Below are 23,943 nucleotides of genomic sequence, written 5' to 3' on the forward strand. Positions count from 1 at the left end.
TTTGGTATGAAACTAATTTAATATTTTGGGATTACATCCAAAACCAAATTAAAATCTATGGTTTTATTAAAAGAAATGCAAAAGGGTTGTGCTTTCTCTACATATTATGGGTAACACCAGATTTGAAATAGTGCATGTGTTTATATGCAGACAAAGAATATGCTCAGGAAGATTCAAATCAGTGATTAAATATGGGCTATCCTGAAAATATTAAGTCAAATGTAAATAAGTAATGAACCTATTGTACATCATACTCTTTGTGTGCTAAAGGCAAATACAGTTTTTGAGGTCTGTAAAAGCACAAACAGGAAAAACAGGCACAGCTATTGAAACAGGATGTTGGTGCTGCATGGGCAGCTAGTGCAGAACTCTGGGAAAGCAGATTTGCCAGTCAAAATTCTACCGATTTACTAAGCAAACAACAAACTGGGCAGGAAAGGGGCAAGGAGAAGGAGCATTGTATAAACTTTACTTTTAACATTCCTTAAGAACCTACAGTAGGTCAATGATATAATAAGAAAATCTAGGTGCTTGTTAAGTCGTTGTGTAAAAGCAACCCTAAAAGTTCTCTGCTGCACAGCAACTTAATTTATTACATGTTTAAAGCTACACAAGGACTCCACCAACTGTTTTGTATATTCAAAAATCTCTCTTACACACTTTGAAATTGTAATTTCCCACATGAGTTATGAAGATCTGTATGACAGTATTAGCAACACTTGTTGTAGTTCCTTCCTTTCTAACTTGCCACATTTTTTGTGAAACCAAGTAAGCAACACTGAAAACTAAAGCAATCTTGAACTTGGATATACAACAAGAACATTTCAGAGGTTTTTTGAATATTAAACCTTTTTCCTTTCATAAAACACAAAGGCATGAAAATGAACTGAATTCTCAATCACAAAAAAATCTATTAAGATTGTACAATCACTTCTGAGAAACACTGTATTTTGACAGAAACCATGAAACACAAATAGAACATGCTACATGGATTCTGTCCGGTAGCAATTATGTATGCCACTGACAGTAAAATATACTGAAATATTCTTTTGAATGCAAAAAAAAAGAATATACAGTGTGTGAATTCAAGGAACACATTGCTGCTGAATCTTAATCAATAAGTCATTTTATCTATTCAGCTCTGATGAAGATGATGTCAGCAAAGGTCATGTCTGAGCTGTATTGCGATGGCTACAGTGAAGTACACAGATTGGTGGAGATTTGTACATTTTTGTAAGTGAACTGCTATAAATTTCAATGGCAATCTGTGGTTACTCAGGAAATATACTGCATAAGACTGTTAAGAAAATGATCCAGTTTTAATAACAGTGTTTTAATAATGGATCAGTAATCTGTGCTCAGTACTGCTAACCTCAACATTTTAGATTTGAGGTTAGTTTACAGTCTGGTATGGCAATTGCTCAGCTCATGAACATAAAAAAATACAGAAGGTATGGTGGAGACAGCTGAGACCATCACTGGTACAGAACTCCCTTCCATCCAGACCGTCTTCACCACATGTTGCCTCAGAACGGAGGATGATATAATCAAAGACCAAAACCACCCTGGGAATGGACTTTTCTCTCTTCTTCTTTCTGGCAGAAGATATAGGAGTATAAAAGCCCAGACCTCTAGATTCAAAGAAAGCTTCTACCCCACAGTCATAAGACTCCTTTAACTCCACCTCTTAAATCCTCCTACCCTCCACTCCTACCCCTGTTACACCCCTCTGCTTTGCACTGAACTCAAAATCCTGCCACTGCTTGTATTTTCCACTGAACTGAAAACACTACCACTGCTGAATTTTGCACACAGTTGCTAAATGCTGGTTTAATTATTGCTGCTACCCTGTTCCTGTCTCCAACAATTTTGATGTCATTTGCTATGTTATTTTCTATGTCATCTGTTATTTCATTTGTCATGTGAGGCAAACACGTCAAGTCATGTTTTATAAAAAATGGGGTGTACAATGTGCATCATTTACTATTCCTTTAGTATCCTCAACATTAGACCATCACAAATGCATTGGAGTTTGTGTGCTCAGCATGAGTTAGCACCCATGGCACAGGAAGGAATCTGGCAGGAGTATTTTCTGGAAAGTGTGTTACCCTGAGATGGATAGAATAGGGCGATAAACGTCAGCTCAATAAACACACACCGATCTATACATTCGTACAGTGCCTTGCAAAAACATTCATCGCCCTGCAAAGTTTCCACATTTAGCTGCTGAGTGAATTTGGTTTTTTCAAAAGGGTCAATATTTAGAATCTACATATCCCATGCCAAACTTATATACCTGACAGTATGCAAATACATTTGATTTTTTAAAAACATTAGAAGATTCTCAACTGCGTAAGTATTCCACATAACACGTTCCGTGTATCATGGCTGATTTTCAGAAACAGAAAAAAAACATTCTACCCAGCTATTACTGTGGCTGAAATGGAAAAGCCTGCAATAGAGGCAAAGGTTTTTTTCAGAACCACAAAAGTAAAGGAATGTTGTGTGCTTTAAAGTGCAATTAAATATTACAAAATAATAGAGGATCGATAATACAGCACACAATCATAAAGATAAGAAAAGTTACATCCATAAACTAAGATCACATCATCCACGAGCTCTCAATGGTAGAGTAATTTCTGCTTTCATTTACAGGCTTCCACTTCTCACACCTCTCCAGATGTCCATGTCTTTGGAGGGTCTTTCTCACTCATCACACTTAGTGTATACTCACTTTGCTCTTTCGTTCATCCTGAGCCACCCCTTTTCTTCAAATTCCTGTTCACTCTTTCTCCTTCACACCTGAAGAAGACTCCAGCTGAAGCTCTGCATTTTTAATTCTATTTTTCAGAGAGGAATGTACCTAAACTGAAGGAATAGTTAGAAAACAATGGAGGTTTAAGAGAGAGCCAACATGGATTAAGAAAAGGTGTTGTTGAATGAACTTGCTAGATTTCTTCAGACAAGCAACAATTACAATCAGTAGCACGAGAGCATATTCATAAAGCTGATTCTCAAATTAAAATCCATAGGAATCCAAGGTAATGCCTGCATACGGGTCGAAACCTACTGTAGGTAAGCAGAAAGCAATACAACATCATTGCCTTTAACTGGGCCAATGTTTAGGCCTGTTGCTCTTTCTGTTCTATGTAAATGATTTTATATTCTGATACTGTTTAGGTAAACTAATTACACTTATACATGATACAAAATAGTGGAAGAGAGAAACACAGAAACATCCGCAAGGGACTTTTCAAAAATAATTAAACAAAATCATGGTTTCGACTGACACATGAGAGATGATATTCCACACTGATTAGGGGAAACCGTCCACATCCACACCGGCAGCAGAAAAGCACACTAGACACACTGCTAGGGTGACTCTGAATTACAAGAAGCCATGCATGAAATGGATCTGGGAATTAATATTGTTTCTACCATGACCTCATCAAGGCATATGGGGAAGCAATGCAGAAAGCAATGGGAATGCTTGTCTTTATAGCAAAAGTTGTGGAATTTAAATAGAAGGTTATCCTCAAGCTTTTAAAAAATACTAATAAAACCTATTTTACAATAGTGTGTTCAGTTTTTGTCACCACAACACAAAAAGGGTGTTATCCCCTTAAATAGCTAAAAAAAGAGCAAAAGGAAAAATATCCTGTTCTTGGGGGCTTGCAATGTATGAATATATTAAGTGATTCAAAATCCTTAAGGAGATTTGATTCACATATGCAAAACTCCTAAGGGTACAGATAGGGTCAACTAATGGGATCATTTCTCACTCACAGTAGTGAAACAAGGACACAGAGTGACATTTGGAAACTAAAATGGAAAACAATTCCAGGTGGAGAATAGGAAATTGGTTCTTTACACAAAGCATTGTGGGTGTCTGGAAGAGGCTTATCTGTTAGGTGGCACAGGCCATGTCTCTGGATTCTTTTAACAACTGGCTGGATGAAATTTTAACTCTTAATCTACCAAAAGACTCCCCAAATGGACCTTTAATACGTTCTTGCCTGGTTCTAGCTTTAATAACAAGGTTTGAGGTGACAGCAAGGCTTGCTGAGGTACAAAGAAGAGCATGACACTCACCACAGCACTGCTTAAAATGGAACATCTCATTTGCAGACAGCCCACTCAACTACCCGTCACGGGAGAATGTCAGTGGTGCCACAGTGAGTCAGTACTTCACACGCTGACAGCTGCTCGTCTATTGGCACCTACCTTTCACGGTAGCACCAGGCTGCTGGCCAGAAAAAAATGACTTCCCCATTATAAAGTCCTTATAAATAAATGCTTAATAATAACAACCTTAAACTGCTCATTTGGCCTTATGAGATGGCAACTGCTTTACAGTTCTACAGTTCCATTTCTTCAGTTTACTGAGCTATCTGATAAATTCACATTGACATGAGGTTAACAGCAAAAGGAGGTGCTGGCTTAAAGTTCTTGGTTCCCAAGTTCAGCCGATGCTTTTTTCTGAGGTTCTGTGTTGCAGGCCTGGTACTCTCAAGTAGTTTTTTGTCTGATAAAAAACAACAGCTTAGTATTAAATAGGAGACAGGCACAGTGTGTGTTAGTTACTGTATGTACTGTATGAATGATAAACCTAGCACTTAGCAAGTGAAGAAATCAACACATAGTTGGACGAGGTATCTATTAACTTATGTTAGTAATAACAAATACATACCATTCCCTTTATGTATCACTTATAAGGTACGCACTAGGCATTTTGCCACCTTTTATCAGTAATACAGTAGTACTAACCCTATTCTGAAATGGTTTCAAAAACTTCAACTGCAGGAGGAGGAGATAGGATGATGATGTTCTAATTCATGATGGGCCCCAACATAATTTGTGGCACCAATACTAAGAAGCCCAGTGTATCTGAGTCTACTGAAGGATTCACCATCGGACCCTAAAACTAGCCTGGGTGTTATTCAGAACTGAACCCGAGTGCTTTCTGTAGTCAGAGTCCCTGAGCCAGCAATGACTGTACAGTATGTGTCATCTGCAGCACAAACCTGGCCTCTCACCCAGAGCTGGGTGGGGTAGAGTCAGCCAACGTTTCCTCTGCTGATTAATTGCCAGAGCTTCCTGTGACTGGCTGGGCAGTTACAGTTGTGTCCATTCTCCGGTGGGCACCTTTCTGTTGAATGTTTCCAATTTTATTTTTGTTGCAGTTATGTGGACAGTATGCATTTGGGAAGATGCCCTCATGCGCATTTTGATTGTCTCTTGGCCATAACAGGCATGCAGTGACAGGCCAAGTCAAATGTGAAATGGTGCTTTATAGCGGTGTTTCCAAATGCATATGAGTATGTGTGTGTGTTTTGGAAGGGGGGTGGTTGAATATACATTTATAATAACTGCTCAATCTTAATCCTCTGTTCTAAACACAAGATGTAAGCCCAGGAACTCCAATGCCAAAGCAACTTACCATTTTAACCACATCATAGACAATGTTTCTTGGGTAACATTCAGCATAGCTTATCGCTGAAGATTTTCTTAAAGCTTCATAGCCCTAGGAAAACACAGTGAGCATCAGAAGGAACATATCACATTATGCTCCTACAGTATGTTTTAGGTTAATAAAGTATATGATTTGGTATTTTTATTAATTTTTTATTGATAGCCAATTATGTGCTCGAGGGACATTAACTATTACTTAGGCCCTAGATCACCTGTTTAGTGCTAGACTGGGATGAGACAGTAAAACCAGTTTGATGTCTTGTACACGTAAAAAGTAAGAAAAACATCAAATGAAACCCATATGACTTGCTTATCAAGAGAGCATCACCCTCATGCCATTTGTATGTTGGAGGCTGAAAAGCATTGTCGTTTCAAAGGCCTCTCTAGTGGCTTCAAACCTTGGCTGTTACTAAAGTCATTTTAAGGACTGACCTGCCACAACTGTGATCTGGCAGATCATGAGTCACAACTCATCACTAAAATTGACGCATCGTTATGCATCGTTTTCCAATGCATCAGAAGCACCAGTCCGTAACAACCTGTGCATCACATCAGCAGTTCAGCTAGTCAGTCATCGTTTGCAGGCCAGCCAGCAACACAGGAGCCAGTGCTCATCGATGTTCATCAAAACAACCACATGAGGTGGAGTGAGCTACAGTTCAGGTGGACTTGCCAGCATTGGAGCCAAATCTTATTTAGCAATAAATCGATCTTTTCTGTAGACCACACTGTGAGATGCTAACAAATGTAGGACAGACAAGCGCAATGATACTTGCTAAATGATAATTGCTTTGTTCAACAGACCAATCTGTTTGGAGGCCCAAGAATGTTGAGTTGCTACAGACCTCCACTTGTAGTGACTGATGGCAACTTGTGGATGCTGTGGATCCCCTACTCAGATCTGAGACTCATTGTTCACTTGTGGAATGAACTACAGTATGATGGTGTGTTACATCTTGGGTTCAGTGACCAGTGAACAGGTATTTGCCCAAGCATAATGAGTGGAATGAGACAATCCAAGACAGATGGTGCAACCTAGTGCAAAGCATGAGCATTGCTTCTAATGATAGCTTTCACTATAGCCCCCTAACATTTCTCATTTTCCTGATGATAACATTGCAATTTCTTACAATTTAAAGTAACAACCTTTTTATTCTTAGTATATTGGAAAATGGCATACCCTGTACAAATAACCCATGTGAGAATAACCTAACCTAGTCCTTTTCTTCACTGTGATACTGTATGTTAAAGAATGAGGGCTGATGTAATTGATCTTACAAGGCACAATCTTACTGTAACATTAAAGGCATGTCAGGTCTCACACCCTCTATATTAATAAGGTACAGTATAGGCTGGCAACTATGAAAATAAAGGAGGCAATTTTAGGATATAAAAGCGACAACATTGCTACCCAAATCTTATGCAGAGCAGAGCTGAATGCTGTTTGGTGACGTGCCCTTGAACAGCAATACATATTCTAGCTAGTATCAGTGATGGAGGTAGACTAGATCTCCATTTAGGGAGCAAGTAAATGATGATCATATGAAAAAAATGAAATTTTCAAGTCTTAATACGATTATGAAAAGGCATAACATACTGTAGATGTGCCTTTAAGATTGACATTGCACATCCATGATTCATGCTCACACAAGCAGGTGCTGATTTCTCACGTTAAGAAGTGTGATTTTCAGATTTACATGTGGGGTAGATCAAGGCAAGAGACTGAAAATTGAATGCATCTCAGTTCAATGTTATAAACCCCAAAACAAAACCTAGATCAAATACTGCACTTAAACAGTCTACATTAATTCAGGTTTTGTTTTGAATTATCCTTGACCGTAGACCTAGGCTCACTTGGCTTTACATTAAAAAAAGTAACAATCCTGAATAACCAGTGCTCATTTAAAACAAAAATGCCAGGAAATATTATGAACCTGGATGCATGTACAGTATGTGCAAATCATACAACTAGAAATAATGAATTATTTTTGCCTTTGAGAACTACGAAGCCTTATGAAGGTAGGATTCCAAAGGTTTCTAATAAATCTTATGCTTGAATAAAATCGTGCAGTGAACTGAATCATAAAATATTTCTGCAAAGGACAAGGACTTTTGGGGTGTTCAGCTGTTATTTAGAGTTGGCTGCTGTGAGCTTCTTGCCCACCTCCTGGACCTGTGGAGCTCCCTTTGTAATACTGAGCATTGTGTGTTCTCATGTGTGTGTCTGTTTTTAAGAAAGATGATAAAGGTGTATATCATGGCATTTTCGTGCTTTATGTGATATTATGTGGTTTTCATGCACCTTCACTGTGATCCGCAATCCTGGATCATGGGCATACTGTCAAATAATGTTTCCAGGGAGCACTAACGATCATGTGCCATGACTCCTTCACAGTCATAGCGAAGCACAGAGAAGGGGAGTGAAAACTAAGATAAATACCATAAAGGTTCCCCTTTAGCAGCTTGACAACCGTCCACAGAGAGTTTTCGGTGGGCACGGTGCCAATGTTTTATGATTTTTGCAACAGACATTTTTCTACCTGCCTTCTTCTATGGAAGTCACAGATTAAAAGCAGGACTCCCATAGACCTCTGATTTGGGGTTATAAAGTGGGCAGGGTTATAACGATAAAATCTATGCTTCTTATTTCAAACACCCAGGGGGCAGTTGACAATAGGACTGCACAATGTAGAAGATTTACACAAATGTATTTTAGTTTACAATAAAAACAATTCAGTTCATGTTTTAGGCAGCAATTCATTCACCTGCACCTACAACATCTACAATTTATTGTCCACCTGCATTTTTAGGTTCCGTTCAAAGAACTTTGAGATGGATGTATTGCCATTTCATGCTTTACAAAAGTTACCATCACTCACATGGAGAAATAATTCTACTTTTTCCATACAGATGGGATTCATAGCATGAGAGCAGACTGTGAAGCTAGTATTTCCACAGCACTGGTATATCTTGGAGAGACAGTTAATTAGTTCTGTTTTCCTTGCTTTCTTTTGTTCCTGATTAGTTAGAAAAATCTAAAAAAAAAAGAAAATGAAATGAAACTATCCAGACCAGAACTCCTAAAGATCAGCCTTGACATTTGACTGCCTTAACCTTTTTTTGAAATGTAAGTCTGTGGTGCCACCTGCTGGCCAAATAAAGCATCGTTTGGGAGAGAAAACGATTTTTATTATTGGGAAAGCATTTATGATATAGCAATGCAACACAATATGTGTGGTCATTAAGAATTTAAAAGCAGAAAAAGTCTATGGCACAATAGTGGCAGAGACCCCAAAAAACTTCTCAATAAACATTATACCAAATGGGCACAAAGATATTACTACCCTGGGTTTAAAATGATGTTTGAGATGGTATATTGCTCACAACAGTGTTTTTCATCTCAAATGATCCTTTATACAGCGTAGAACCAATTTACATTCTAAACCAATTCAATTCACATTTAAATCAAAATTAACATTCAATTAAAAAAAAAAGTTAAATTCATTAAAATAATAGCAAGTACCACCAACCACCCAATCTAGGGAGCCTTTTTGTCTGGTTTTCTTAACAGCCCACAGTCCTCATCCATACCCCACAGCACCATCTGTTGTAACAGAACTTTATCATCACCTGCAAATAAATATTCACATATATGGCCCTTTCAAGATCACCCAGAGAGCATCGGGTTCAAACAGCAATTATTAACAATAAGAACATTTATGGCATCTCTTACAAAAAGTGCTTTTTCCATTGACAAACCAGGAAGGAGACTGGCTGACCACTTCAGGGAGCACATCGGAGTGCTCCCCCATCACACAGACATCGTTACACTGACCATCTCTGACTGCGTCCTTTTACAGGGTTTCCAGGACTCTTATTCCAAAAAGACATGACAGTCTTAAAACTCGCATCCCACTTGCACCAGCTTTCAGTGACTAATTCCTTTCTAAAACCTCTCAATTTTTAAATTTCAGCTTTTCACGTTCCTACTGTACCATAGTTTGTCTCCCAAATTTCCATTAGTTTGACAACTTTTTCGCACCTGCTATTCCCATTCTCACATTTGTCCTCCTTTGCTTTATATCTTCCTATTTCTCTAACCCTCATGCATGAACAAAGCTTAACAGTAGAAACGCTTTATCTACTTCTCTGTGTTTAATTTACCTGTTTGTTCCTTTGCAGTCAACGCAGGCTGACACAGCTCCCCACCCAAACTTCTTAACCTAGAACTTAGTCTGAGCACTTGTAAACAAAATTAGCTATCGAAACAGACCCAGGCATTACTAAACTGAGACATGTTTTAGTATTAATTCTGCCTTTCGTAATGTCTAAGAACAATTACAAAAGAGGCTGTTTGGCAAACTCAGAGCCAAACAGTTATAGACATCTTTCTTTTTTTCTTACGTAAAAGACTACACAATGAAACCTGGGCAATACTGAAATACTTTTATAAATCATAATAAAACAACTTTTCAAGCAAACTGTGGAAGAATATGTAGTTTTGAAAGTGATTTCAGCTCAAACTGGAAATAACAAATACAAATGGTGTATTAACAAAGAATACAAAAGGAGATAGTGATATAAGAACTTCCCAGTCCTACTAACTACTGCACAGGTAACTTCACAAAGTATTTTAGAGAATATGTTCCATGAGATTCTATAAAGTGGGGATGTTTGTTCCTCAACAAGCTGTAACATTTGCCAATACCCAGGAGGAATAAATTACAAACTTGGAAAATTTACCTTTATGATCCTGAACTGGCATTATTAAATGGAAGGATGAATTATTTGATTCAAGTGTTAAATGGTATTAGTTATCCATTTGGAAAGTGTGTTAATGTATGTTTCAGTGTCTGTGCTCAACATCAGGGAGACTAGATATTAGCCTTATACTGCAAATTGGGTAAGCCTTTCATGATTATACTGAATTACCCATAACAATTAATCTTTATCTAATGAGCAAGCTTTTTTCTAAAAAAATAAACATTATGCATATGAGCACTGAGCTCACGCTTTATGCAAGATTAAGAACATGTTTGGAGATATTGGTATATTTTTTATATTGCAGACCCAGCATGTCAAAACTCTAGAGATGTCTAAGGAGGTGCAGCCTTCATTTCTAGCATCATGTATTTTAAAACAGTTGATGGAGTAAAATATATCAAGGAATAAGTAATAGGTTTATTCCATGCTGAAGAGAGAAGAAAGAAAACTTTCTATCTTCTCTTTTCAACATGGAATAAACCTATTACTTATTCCTTTGCAGCCTATGCATGCTGACGCAGCTACACACCTAAAAGATATCAATACTTCAGAAGATGCATATTTGCAACAAATCTTTAATTTTGTATTAAAATGTTTGCAATTCAATAAATTGCTAACCTTTTTCAAATACAAGTATGCAGACTGTACATTAAGGGTTTCTCTCATGAATGATGCCTCAGTAAAAAAAAACACTGAAAGTTGTTAGAGGAAAAAAAATATGAACCATGTGAAACTTCACCACCTTGTGGGGAAAAATTGGAATTGAATTCATTCATTGCATTCAAGAAAATGCAGCAGGTACACGACCTAACTGGCAGCACATGAATAACAAAACACTTGTGTCCGAGTTTTGTAAAAAAATCAATTTATTGCTCAATATTCAATTTATTACCAAGAATAACTGTTAGAAATCTGGAGCCAACTACATGGAAAGCATATTGAATTACAGTGTACCAAACCAAAATATAGTAGCTATAATGCAACACAAAGGTTTAAACATCTTTATACGTTAACTGGAGTGTTCAGAGGTACTGTTGGAGGAAGGATTTACTACTGTCTAGTTTACTGTATGAAGTAGACAAGAGATAAATGGCATTGAATGGAACTGTAGCCAGTTAAACCATTCCAAATGATGGTTTATTTAAGAAGTCACATGAAAAACTCATTTGCAGACCTTAAAAGATGACAAGTATTACAGAGCACATACTTGTGCATTAAAATGTTGGTTACATTAATGAAATGGTTTGATGAAACAGTTCTGAATGAACTTCCGAATGTGAATATACTGAACGAGGTTCCCGCTCTGTATGCTAAAAATTGAAAGCAGTTTTAGGCTGAATAATTCACCTGAGCAAAATTAAGATGGAATTTCAAGGCATTTTAATTATATACTGTATATTTGTTTTATATATTATATTTTTATTCACACAGGTTTTCACACAGAAACGTTGGTAAAATAAAAGTTTGGGCTGACAACTTTTCATTTTCATGCCTTTCATCGCTATCCGCGATGAAGATAGGATTTGCACTCACAAACACCAGACAACACTGGAATGAGGGCGGATATTTCTCTGCCAAAACATTCCTTAAAAAAGGCTGGGTGTTTTGCTCTTTGTACTAATTAAAAGGGTAGGCACTATTCTACCCGCTATACACTTGCCAAAGGAACAACACACGTCTTGTTAAATTTACAATAACAATGCAGTATTAACAAAACCAGCTGGTGGGGGTGATCAATTGCAATATATTTTGCATTATCCCTGCTTCAACTGCAGGAAGAAGCAAGAGAACTAATGTAACTAAGTGAAAAGACTGAAGTTGGTCTTAGGGGATTTGTGTTGCTGGTGCATACAGTAGTTAAAAACAAGCTGTTTTGATTGGAATAAATGGAAAGATGGCAGCCCTGCAAATGATGTTACAGAGACTGTGGGTAAGATCATGAAAGACAAGGTATTCTCAATCTTCTTGTCTTACTGTACATACACTAGTATTCATGATCAAATAACGCCAAACCAGCCTCTTTAAAATACACTTACTGTATATGAATGGGGAAAGCATTTGAGTACAATGGCAGCCTGAGATAATGAGAGCAATACAATTTGGGAGGGTAGATGTTTCATATGATTAATCAAATTCCAGCTAATGCAAATCTGCTTTGTTAGTGTGTCTGAAAAAACATGTACTTTTTAAAATCCTTTCAATGAACAGTCTTTGCCATGAACGTGGCACTACCACAAATGTGTTGAATGGGTGATCAGTGCAGAACTGCCATAAAAACAGTTTTGCTGTTGCTTTGCCTGGAAAAATTGTGCAAACTGAAAACACTGAATTCACTCAATTCTCGCACTGTGATAAAACGAAAAGCATTTTTGGTATCATACAGTATTTGAGGTACTGCTGCAATTATGTAGATTGAAATCTATGTAAAGCAAATGATAAGATGTTTTATCTCTTTAATGAAATATTTGCTAGTTCTACAAGATGATTTATCTGAAAACACATAGCCTCCCAAAAAAGGCAAAAAGACTCATATGGATGTTTATCAAACTTCTCATTAGTTTTCATTACTACGAATATATTCTATTTTCTACACCCCATTTAGAATTTGCTTGGCTCACTGCTCACAAACTCACAAGCTCACAGTCTTAATACCAGCATATGAGGGATCATACAAATGGCATGTCATCCAAAGAGACACTGCTTGTGAAACCTTGCCTGTGAACACAGGTCAGCCATTTCCGTTGCACAGTAAGGCCCAAACAGCAAGAGTTGACTCAACTCTTGTTTGAAGACAAGATCAGCACGGTCTTGCCCAACCACAGGGATCAGTGTGGCATGGATCAACCTGGACAACTTTCTGTCTCTGGTGGCCAGTTGTGCACTGCCCTGTGAGAGCTCACTGTCAAAGTGGGCGACTTTTACAGCCCAGTGATCTCTGCTCTGTACAGGGCTAGGACTGCACTTTGAGTGAAGCCTTTACCAGCTGTGCCATACCAAAGAGCAGACTTTTCTCTGTGCAGACCAATTGCTGCTTTTGGCTTCCAGTATCTCACAGTGGTACGGAGAAACCTCATACTGAACCAAATCAATGAAAAAAGAGCAGATTCATGACTGGGTTCATATGGAGAATTGCGAACGACTGGTATACGATTTTCACTGCTTGAGTGTCTGATGAGTATTTACAAACAAATAATAATCCTTACAAAACATGATTATGTTTTCTAAGCGGCACATCTTGCTTTGACAGCAGGGTCTTCAGGCATTGATCCGCTCCATATGAAACAAAATACTCCAGGCCTGGTACAAATCTCTGCCGGTTTAACTTGGGAAGGCAGAAACACATACACACCACCTGTTACAAGTTATATTACATACAGTGCTCTAACATCTTCCTGGAACACTGCTTACCACTGTATTCACAAGAGAGCAGCTGTACATAAATCTACACATAACTAAATTCCAACATGAAGAAAAACTTCTATGATTTAGAAGTAAATTGATTGTAATAAAGAAAATGCATGTGATTTGGCTTCATTTGATGTTTATAATAGGACTGAAAAAAACTTAATTGGGAAAAGCAATCTAGGTAATTGTTCCCGGAACAAATACTGCGCTACAAAAGCGGCTGCACTTAATTCTATTAGTGCTTCATTATTAATACTCGCTGTATTACAAATAGGACCATGTCAGCAGCAGGAACTGTACAGGGGATGCAGTCTGAGGACATTAAAAAGCTGCACATATCAGCTCTTATTTACAGTGGGAGTTCCCAGATGAGAAGAGGAACAAAACCACAACCTGGAAACTCCTGAAAGAAACTCAGAGGTAATTCTAACGCAGATTTAGGACAAAACAATTAGATGGTCTTTAATGAAAGCAGTAGAGAAAGGTAAAAAAAAAATCTTTAAAAAGAAACAAACAGCAAGAAAAGTAGAAAACAAGAGGAATGACGGAGAAGCTGAGGAAAAACTAGAACTGTGGCGTTAAGTGAGACATCCGAAAACATAAGTCTGTATAGCCTTCACGTCCCTGAACACAGAAGGGACGGTATGCCTTTCTCACAGCCTCTCTCCACACTTCCAGTCCTGCTCACTTCTGTCTCCTTAATCCACTTTAAAAGGTCCAGCCGTTCTGATCCACCGACCACCACCTCTCCTGCAGTGTCCGAGTGAGGGGAGGGGGCACGATTCCACCACCGCGGTAGAAGGAGGGGACAGAAATCCAAAACAAAGCTCATGAGGTAAGCTTGGAGTAACTGGGAGGGGAGAACTTGCGTTTCAAGTATTTGATAATGTACAGTGGAAGACAGCTCACAACAGTTATGGCTAACACTTTCCATAGGAAGGCCAGGGTTGCAATAAAGGCAAGGTCTGAGGAGAGATATAAAGAGAACAAAACACAGAAACAAGTGTGAGTTAAGGCACAGTCCAATCATCACAGAAGCATAATCACCAAATTTGTCTTTTCACCATTTCCCATTGCTACATATAAAGAAGGTATAGGTATAGCAATTAATGAAATGAGCAGACACAGCTTCACAATCTGTGGAATACTGAGAATAGCTCCTTAAGTTGCTTCATATATTTTCAGGTTTACTAAGACAGCCTAACACTGAACATTTGCTCTTCTTAAGTGTACATTTATATGTGTAATGAATTACTACTAGAAACAGTTAAGTTCTAATACATATTCTACTAATACACATTAAATTACGCACTCTTTCTGCAATCAGCTACTGTATGTATTAACACCCTCTGTTTGAAATTCACTGATTTTTTAAACAAGCACCACTAGGGGTCTGGACTGATATTCTTCTCTCACCTAAAACCAGTCTCCTCCATAGTAACTTACACATTATGGGTGCAACACAAAACTGATGGTTCCAGATGAAGATTGCTCCTGACGTTATCGGTCACAGAGGCACTCAAGGTGTACCTAATATATGCTTACATGTTTTACAGTTGGTTTGTAATGGGGTTTCTTCTGAGTGTATGAACTTTCATGTGGAACTGGTGGGACTGTGCTGTTGAGCCCATGATTGCTCCTTCTGAATGATGTCTCTCAGGTTCCTATTAATCTTAAGGCATTTTACTGGAATAGTCTAACTGCAGACAAAAAATCTTGGGAGGTTGGATTATTGCACTTGCTTGCACTAATTTGCAGAAATCGCTTTGATATACAGTAGAAATAAGTCAATGTAGAACTATGACAGCACAGTTGCATGCCTTTTCTTTTCATCAGAATGTCTTCAATTAGCCCCCTGTCATTTTGTGTGTGAGCTCCTTTCTCTTCATGTTTTTCACATCAAATTTTGTTTTCATAAATCAACTAGGTTTAAAAAAATAATTTGTCAGAAAATAAACCTAGCTGAGTTATCCCTAACAACAGAGTACAGCTTAAGAAGTGATATTTATTATGCTATTATGCTAAACAAAGTAGTGAATACCATTGTTGGGGATGGAGGGTATGTATTTGACTGTATTTGAGTTGTAAAAATCCTTTGAGGAAGAAGAAGAGAGAAGCACTCCCATTTACAGTACATAAGCACCTACCTAGGAAAGCTCCAAATGACACTCTGCCTATACCTGTTCAATGGAAAAATGGCAGGGACAGCATGGAAGAGAAAGGCAGAGTTTAAAAGTCACCACAGAAGGCAATACAGCACAAAGTCATAAAAGCAGCACCCCACACAGAACAATGAATCTAGGAGAACAGTGACCTCTCATTTGTTATGTTTAAAAAGGAAGAAATTCATGCAGTCCTAAAAGCGACCATGGATTACAACACCACATTTCCGACTGCATGAGTGTTTGGTCTCATTACGCACGAGGAGGCAGTCTTATAAGCAAACATTTACAGCAACTTGCCTGGAGAAACATTTATCAAGTCATTTTCTCCATTGCCAAAGTAAAAAAATAAAAAGTAGATTTAATCAAACCATAACACTCTATGACCCATAGACTTTTGTTTTATTATTGCCATGACTAATCAAAGATTATAATATTTCACTGGTGCACTAATGACTGGCTTTATACAGTTGAAACTGAACCATACAGCTTCAAAAAGTAATGTACTAATGGAATGAAAAGGGGTTCATTTTTATCAAATACATTTAATTGAATGAGACTACAAACTCTGTCATAACCGCTTCATGAACACTTCATGAACAAAATGCATAAAAACCATACAGCAAAATTCACATAAATGTACAGTAACAGGGGCTCTGTTGCTAAGCTGCATTTAAAGATAGTCCTTGTCAGCTCTCAAGTATTTCTTGATGTCTTTATTTTCAGCTGAAAGTTCTCTATCTGCGGTTCTACTTCTAACTTCTGTCTGAAAATGCGTCTCATTCTAAACAGTTATGAATAATCATGTGCCATCAAAAGTCATTTTCACAAGGACATAAAAACCAAACTAATAATAATAATAATAATAATAATAATAATAATAATAATAATAGATAAAGTATATTTCACATTCTTATAATGTTTTGTAGAGTTAATGAAAGAGTTATGACTACATTTTTCAGCCTCATTTAAGGCAAATACCTACTGTATGACCTAAGACAAACAGAAGATAAAAAAACAGAAAACTACTGTCCAGATGAAGTTCAGATTCTCTAAGCCTGCATGATCTGCACCACAATGCGTCATAACAATGTTACAAGCCACTGTAACAGTGCTTGTCTGAAAATGCTACAGCTTGTTAAGGTCGTCCAAATGCTTTGCTTTTTGTTTTGTTCTGCCATTGCTTGTTGTCTGGCATGAAAGTTTTTGGTTTCGGAAGCTGCCCATTTGTCATTAATGAGTGCTCAGAGGTCCTATGCAAATAGAAAATATGAATTGTTGAATGGAGCCGGCAGTGGGATTTGGAAACATACAGATCTGCACATGAACAATAAGTCTGCTATATTAAATTTCATTTTCATTGTTCACATCTTTGCAATTTATTTGAACTCATCCTGCATTTGTGACTCACAGGGGTGTCCTGTTGGTCTGACATCACTCAAAGATGCTAAAGAAAAGCCCTTCCCTTAGCCGTGATGAAATGGAATTTATTTTTAAAATAAAACAATCTGTGACAACAGACAACAGAACACAACCACAGCAGCAAGCTATAACGTTAGGGCTCTAAAATTAAATATACAGGTATATATGGACATGCTACGTAAACAGTTACAGTAATGTGGTGATGTACAACACTATATCAGGAAGTCTTCTGATTGCTCTTAAATTTTTACTTCATTATCTGAAGTACACTTAGTTAACATTCTGGATACTGCTATTAAAAGAAAACTGATGTATTCTTTGAGCAAGTACAGTCAAGGGCAATGTGACATATCACACAAAACCCAGTCACCCTCTCTTGAGTGGTAAGAAAAAGGACAAAGATTAAAAGCTCTAGTCCACAGAACTGTAAGCAGTGTGTCAAAGGGGATTGATATTACTGTTACTAGTGTTTTATCTATATTGAAAGTGGATTAAAGCAGAATCTCATCATAACCTGACAATGTCCTTTTTTACAAAGTCAATTGCAGAATTATTTTTTCAGCACATCTTTCACCAATTAATTCTTTCATGTTCATCTCACAGCTATTGCAACACTTCTTTTGTCTTCTTTAGAATTTCACCACAACTAAATCAAGTGGGGGCCTCTAGTGGAGAAATCTCAACAGCACACACAAATATAAAGCAAGAAAGCAAGAAAAGAGAAGACAGAACAGCAGGTATTAAACAGAAAATCAGAAAAATGATTGGCCTTGCCTACTTTTAAATTAATTATTTAAATCAGATGAGATTGTGATCCTTAGATTTTTATCAGATGCACTTATTTGATACAATCCCTTTTTGTATGATGTGGAAGTACACATTTCATAAAGGTAGCAGGTAAAAGGTCAAGTAATGAAGACGCCGCTCAGAAAGTAGCCACACTTACCAAAATACTCATTAAGAAAGGCAAGGGAGGCCACATAGCAGCCAAGACTGAGGAATTCGCCCACGATCATCAACCAGTGCCACGTTCTGATTGTGAGAGCGACCATCAGAAGCTCTGTCAAGATGAGTGCTGTGAAGGAGATGGCCACCACATGCACAAACTCTGACTCAAACAGCACCAGGGCTCCATACATTAGAATACCTCCTGGAAGACAAAGAGACATTCCCAACAGCTCCTTTAAAAAAAGAAATAATTCTTGCTCTTTTTAAATCATGGCTGTTTCCATTGTTGATTCCGAAGATGTCCATAGGGATAGTCAATACTGGGAACTGATCCAATAATGTCATCAAAGGCATTGACAAAGTCAATTCAGATGACTTCTACTAAATCAACATGGAAACACATATAGCAAAATAGGAAGAAAAAAAAAACAATTGCAGAATTTATGCTATTTGTACAAATGCCACATGAGCTTTCAGAATCAAGAAAACAGAATGAGGCTTACTTTGGTCTTGGGACCAAGTTAGTGACTAGCTTAGCTTCTGAACTGTGTATTTTCTCCCTATTTTACTGTAACAGGACAAGCATTACTGGCTTTATTAAGTTCTAACCCCTTGGTCCTGTTCAATCTATTGTGACATTGATGATTACAGCTGGATTTTATACAAGTTTAAGAGCTGCTGTCTCCTTGCCTCCTTGTTTAGCTTCATTTGGAGTGTCAGTACTTCAGGTCAGATTCCTATCCAGAGAATGCCCCACTTAGTTTATATACAAAACATTTGTTTATTCCTCAATAAAAAAAAAAGCTTTGGTTAGATATTTTTTTCTAATAAAAAATAAATGTATTTATAAACAGCGATAATTCTAAACATATTATAACAGAAGACACTTGGAAGGGATGATGATTTTTAGGACTGAGCATTTGAAATCTGTATGATGTTTGCAGAGGATTGGCCAACTCTGAGAATATTAATCAGCATTTGACAGCTGTCAAAAAGGAATGTGTATATTTCAGTACATTGCATGCACAATATACAGTACAAACCCTTTTTGAAGTCAGAAGGCAATGCTGTTTTAAACAGTCTTCATAGTGTTAATCAACCAGTGACCATAACTAATTTTCGGGTACATTATTACAAACATATCTTCCGAGTGAGAACACAAAATGTCTAAAAACATGGGACTTCAGTTGCTTAAAACTGCAGGCACACAGATTTTTAAACAGTATGTATCTGAGTGTTTGTATTAATTAATAATATATTTTTATTCAGAGAGGCATGGTCCAATGTTTTGACAAGTCTTGTAAAGGGTGGTACTGGTGATCAAAGGAATGTGTTATCAATACAAAAATTATATTTTATCATGGAAGACAATTTGGCTTTTTGCTGAGCGGGTTTAAGAAACACTGTGCTTTAGCTGTGTAGAGAGGAAATCTGGAATTTGGAGGAGGATGTGACTTGATTGAAAAGTAATAGTATTCTGATTGAGCAACTAACACTTCCTGGTGTGACTCACTCCACTGTCTGCTTACAGAAAACTGGAAATTCTATATTTGTAAGTACCGAGAGATACCTGGGATACTTGCTAATTCTAACTGTAATAGGCCTACAGTATTTTATTGTACCATGACAAAAGCATTTCCGTAATCATATGCTTCCTAAATGTCAACATTACAAAGTTTTGTCAAACCCTTATGGTATGATTTCTGAATCACAGGGCTCCAAGGAGCTGAGATCATAAACAGGTTTAAAACCTCCAAGCAGACTGCAGCCTTTTATCTCCAATCTCATTCCTTCACAGTAGGATCTACTGTGTATACAGTATGCATGTGGTGGTAACAGCTCTAATATACTTGCTTACATTGGCTGCCTTCAGAGCTGGGTAACAGACACGGGAAACTGGGGAAATGTGATACTGGCAATTAAGTGTTTTAAAGAAAAAATTGCATCGCCTAGAGCTTTTTCACTGAACGGATCTGTATGATGTTTACTGTATTTTGATCGTCTTTCATTTATTTATAACATTGCATAAATTGTGCTTAATAGCCTCTAACCGATCACATAATTGCGTTTTCTTACATTGTGCACATTCCACAGAGGCAAACTCTGTGTAATGAAATGTGATAGATGAGCAGTCAAAATTTTTGCTTTTTTTTTTAGTATTAGCCTTTAATTAAAAACAGAACTGTTGAGATGTCATGCATCAATAAAAATACCAATCCTTATAGCACAGAGCACAGCTTGGCTGGCACTTACTGAAATATCGATTTACCAGATAGACCAAAGGCAGCATGTAACTGCTGATGACATTCGGAAACCTAAGCTACTGGGAAACACACTGTAGAAAAGAAATAAAACTCTACAGGGAATTAACCATCAAATAATCATCAAAACATTGAAATTCTTTTACCTTGATACACGCTTATCAAAACCCAAATGAGAAAAGTCTTAAAGGACAGCGAACGCCCCTAGAAGAAAAACAAATGTGTTAAAAATGAATATGCAATTGTAGCAATGCAGAATGCTCTTAATATGGGGGGCATATTTTTTAAATATGGGGTCAAAACTGTGATAGACCACTGCCCCCCCCCCAGACCCACTGCACATTCAGGAGAAGTCCTGTGCTCTCTGTTCCTTTACTCTTCAGGTAACAGTATGAACGCCTATCTTATGAGGCACTTGGACATATTAATGCCTTTAACCGTGTAGATTCAGAACCAATCAGAGAAATTCAACACCTGTAGAAGTCCTTTGCTGAACAATGCAAATTTTCTTCTTCAGAGGTATGAGTTACAGGCTCACTGGGTATGGCATAATTTATTGCCAGTGCACTTGTGCAACCACAAAATACTAAAATGTTTAACAGCATGACAGGCTTTTGTGACAAACTCTGTTACACCTAAGATAAAGTAGTACAGTGGCAGGGTCTACAAGTCCAACTTCTGTGTAAATGTTGATGAAAAAAATAAATATTAATTATTATAAATAAATGCAGCAGAAAACACTGACAATTTTCAATAATTTTTAAATTATAACAAATACAAGCAGACACAGGATGATCCCAGCCAGCTCACACTGAGGTTTCCATTTTCAGCTGGGAATCTCCTGATCATTGCAAAGCTGGAGTTCGTTACCTTTGTGAGGTCCTTGTAAAGTTCTGGGTACAGGAGTGCAGTCTCTGGTTTCACATCCTGGTCTAAAACCAAGGAGAAGACTGGAAACATTGTGTATATCGTTGCATACCTAGGAAAGCCGAAACAACGACAAGTCAGTGGCACAGTTCACTTCAGGGGTAAAGTTAATCTAGCCCTAAAATTAGGTGACCTGCTCGATTAAATGTATGGCAACAACTGCCATATGTTGTTGCTGGAACCTGGACCACACATATGGGAATAACATAACAGCAATACACAATGGAGGGCACTGCATTGGTTCAATGTGAACATCAATTATGCCAATTACAATAAGCATAATTACAATGTGTGGAAGGACATGGGGCACCGCAATAGTTGGGGTAATCAGCTGGTTGAAGCTGATTATCATGGTTCAATGTGGATGCTCTCAGGTTAAATATCTGCTACAAGCAAGAAAAAAAAAAGTGGGATGAGTTTTAATGAGGTTCAGAAATATTTGTAGCTCAGTCTCACCCCATTCCTCTATCAGAATGACTTTCAGCTGACAGTGTGCTTAGAGTGAAACTGTATGGTAAGAAACTACACGCTCCCTGATTCCACTGGCTTTCAGCAGGATTGAGATCTGATAATTGTTCTGGCCAAAGATGGAATATCAGTCTCATCAAGTCAAGTATTTTCAGTGACTTTTTCTGTCACTGAAAGCAAATTAATTTGAATAAGAACTCCTAATATTTCAGCCAATGACTACATTCCACTACATTGCTCCCCAATGTACAGTTTTCCTAATACAGCTGCCTGAATAGGCCAGATAACTTTCTAAACACCCTGTACATCAATGAGCTGAATCTGGGTGTCGCACTTACAAAAATGTTTGTTTAAGGAATACACAATTACACAAAATATAATCCATTTAAATTGTTTTATCTGTTTATTCATCCAAAGTGCCCATACTAATTGAAATAATTAAACTGACAATCACAATCAAAGACACCCAGTAGAATCCTAAAGAAAAACCATACATACTCTTGTGCAAACTATTTGGCTCTGAGTGGAGGGCTTTATTGGTTGAGGCACTTAGGAGTCTTTGTAAAACCTTTATGAAGTATGAACTGGCCTGGCAGACAGTAAAATGACTCCCTTATTACAGCAGGTTAGAGAGGCACGTACCCAACCATGAGGAATCCTTGGTACAAGGGGACTGAGGCAAAATAGAAAACAGAAGAAAACACTGCCTGGAATGAAACACATGTTAAAAACAACAGTTTAAAAGTGGAGCAGCGATCCTGAGTTGTGTCAATTGTTGACTGGGTCTGGCAGTGTCTGGCAGCAGTGGTGTGGAATTAACTGGGCACATTGCTATACCTCTGGTAGGGGGCTGTGTTGTGTAAAAAGATGAAAGGCTGGAAGGTGGGAAGATTGGAAGGAGTCTGTCTACCCCCTCCTCTTTCTCCCTCATGTACAACTGAGGAGTTTGGAGTTACAAGTCGAGAAGTGACCAACACAGTAAGCAGTTTCAAATTGGGCGGGTATAACAAAAAATAATTCAAATTATTAAAAGCATAAAGAAGTACAGTGTTTACTTTCTAGAACCCAACGCAAAACAACACTAGGACCTTAAACCCAGCATAAAGAAACAAAGAGTGACACTTTACATCATAGATCACTAAGAGTGTTTTACATTCACAATTGAATTTCTAGGCATTTGGGACCCTGCTAAATAGACTGAGACAGTATTAGTCTTTTTTGACAACACAGTTATACAATGCCACAGTGTGTAGCAAAATGAGCCAACTGGTGTAAAAAACATCTACCTTTCTAGTCATTTTCCTTTAAGTTACACATTTTGAGAAGTAGTACAAACTTTCTAATTACAAAAGATTTGACTGGGCAACCTGACGACTGCTGTCTTCAATTCCCCTAAATTCTCTGACAGACAGTGGTAGAATTACCTGCATTGTGGAAATAATAAGGCCCCTGTGCATAACAAACTGCCCGAGAGCAGCTGAGCGCTTGTAGCTGTTGCGTCCGTGAACCATCAGCAACCTGCCAATGTGCTTGAACTGCGTGATGGAGAAATCAGCAGCCAGAGAAGCTTGCTTCCCTTCCTATGCAAAAATAAAGTCCCCTCATATTACACAACACAAACTTCACTCTTGCAATTCATAAAAATGCTGTTAAGTAAAGGTGGCTAAAAGCAGAAAAGTCAGTTTAATTTATTTTAAAAAAGAACCGAATATGAAACAAAACAGTATTTAATAAGCACAGCTGAAAATAGGTTAAGGAGGGGAAGAATGGCTGTTCTAGGGAAGCCAGTGTTTTTTTTTCTTAGTCACAGACTTCAATAAAAATGTTTTCAACTCTTCCAAGAGTCATGGTATGTAATAATTACTTCTTTAGACACAAAAAGCTGTTCTACAATTGTATTAATATTTTCTAGAACACAGAGTATCCCCTCAGATACTCAGACTGAGTTTCCTGTAGCAGTGCTAACAGATAATAAGCAACTGCTTCCATCAAACCCACAGCGTCACTGGCAGGTGGAACCATGACTAATAAAGGCAAGGACTCCAGAAGGCAGTTATTTTAGGGGCCCAAATTAAAGCATTTTGAACATGTTTGAATTTTCCCTGTCTCTTTAC

At 37.7% G+C, this 23,943-nt stretch overlaps 1 protein-coding gene across 4 annotated transcripts in view; it reads right to left on the reverse strand.

The window, feature by feature from the left end:
• Positions 1–11,084: 11,084 nt before the first annotated feature.
• The window catches only part of atp9b (ATPase phospholipid transporting 9B), a 149,767-nt gene continuing 136,908 nt past the window's right edge, over positions 11,085–23,943 (reverse strand). For 3 of the 4 annotated variants that reach the window (XM_088601272.1, XM_088601269.1, XM_088601271.1), the window contains 7 exons: positions 23,254–23,409; positions 22,472–22,536; positions 21,305–21,413; positions 20,581–20,638; positions 18,172–18,375; positions 15,789–15,821; positions 11,085–14,606 (listed from right to left, as the gene is read on the reverse strand). In XM_088601272.1, the coding sequence (XP_088457398.1) occupies positions 14,470–14,606; positions 15,789–15,821; positions 18,172–18,375; positions 20,581–20,638; positions 21,305–21,413; positions 22,472–22,536; positions 23,254–23,409 (762 nt within the window). In that variant the 3' untranslated portion in view covers positions 11,085–14,469. The remainder of the gene's footprint in view (positions 14,607–15,788; positions 15,822–18,171; positions 18,376–20,580; positions 20,639–21,304; positions 21,414–22,471; positions 22,537–23,253; positions 23,410–23,943) is intronic. The other variant, XM_088601270.1, reaches the window with a different exon arrangement.

The sequence above is a fragment of the Lepisosteus platostomus genome, chromosome 12 (genome assembly GCF_059453375.1).
Source record: "Lepisosteus platostomus isolate fLepPlt1 chromosome 12, fLepPlt1.hap1, whole genome shotgun sequence".
Taxonomy (NCBI): domain Eukaryota; kingdom Metazoa; phylum Chordata; class Actinopteri; order Semionotiformes; family Lepisosteidae; genus Lepisosteus; species Lepisosteus platostomus.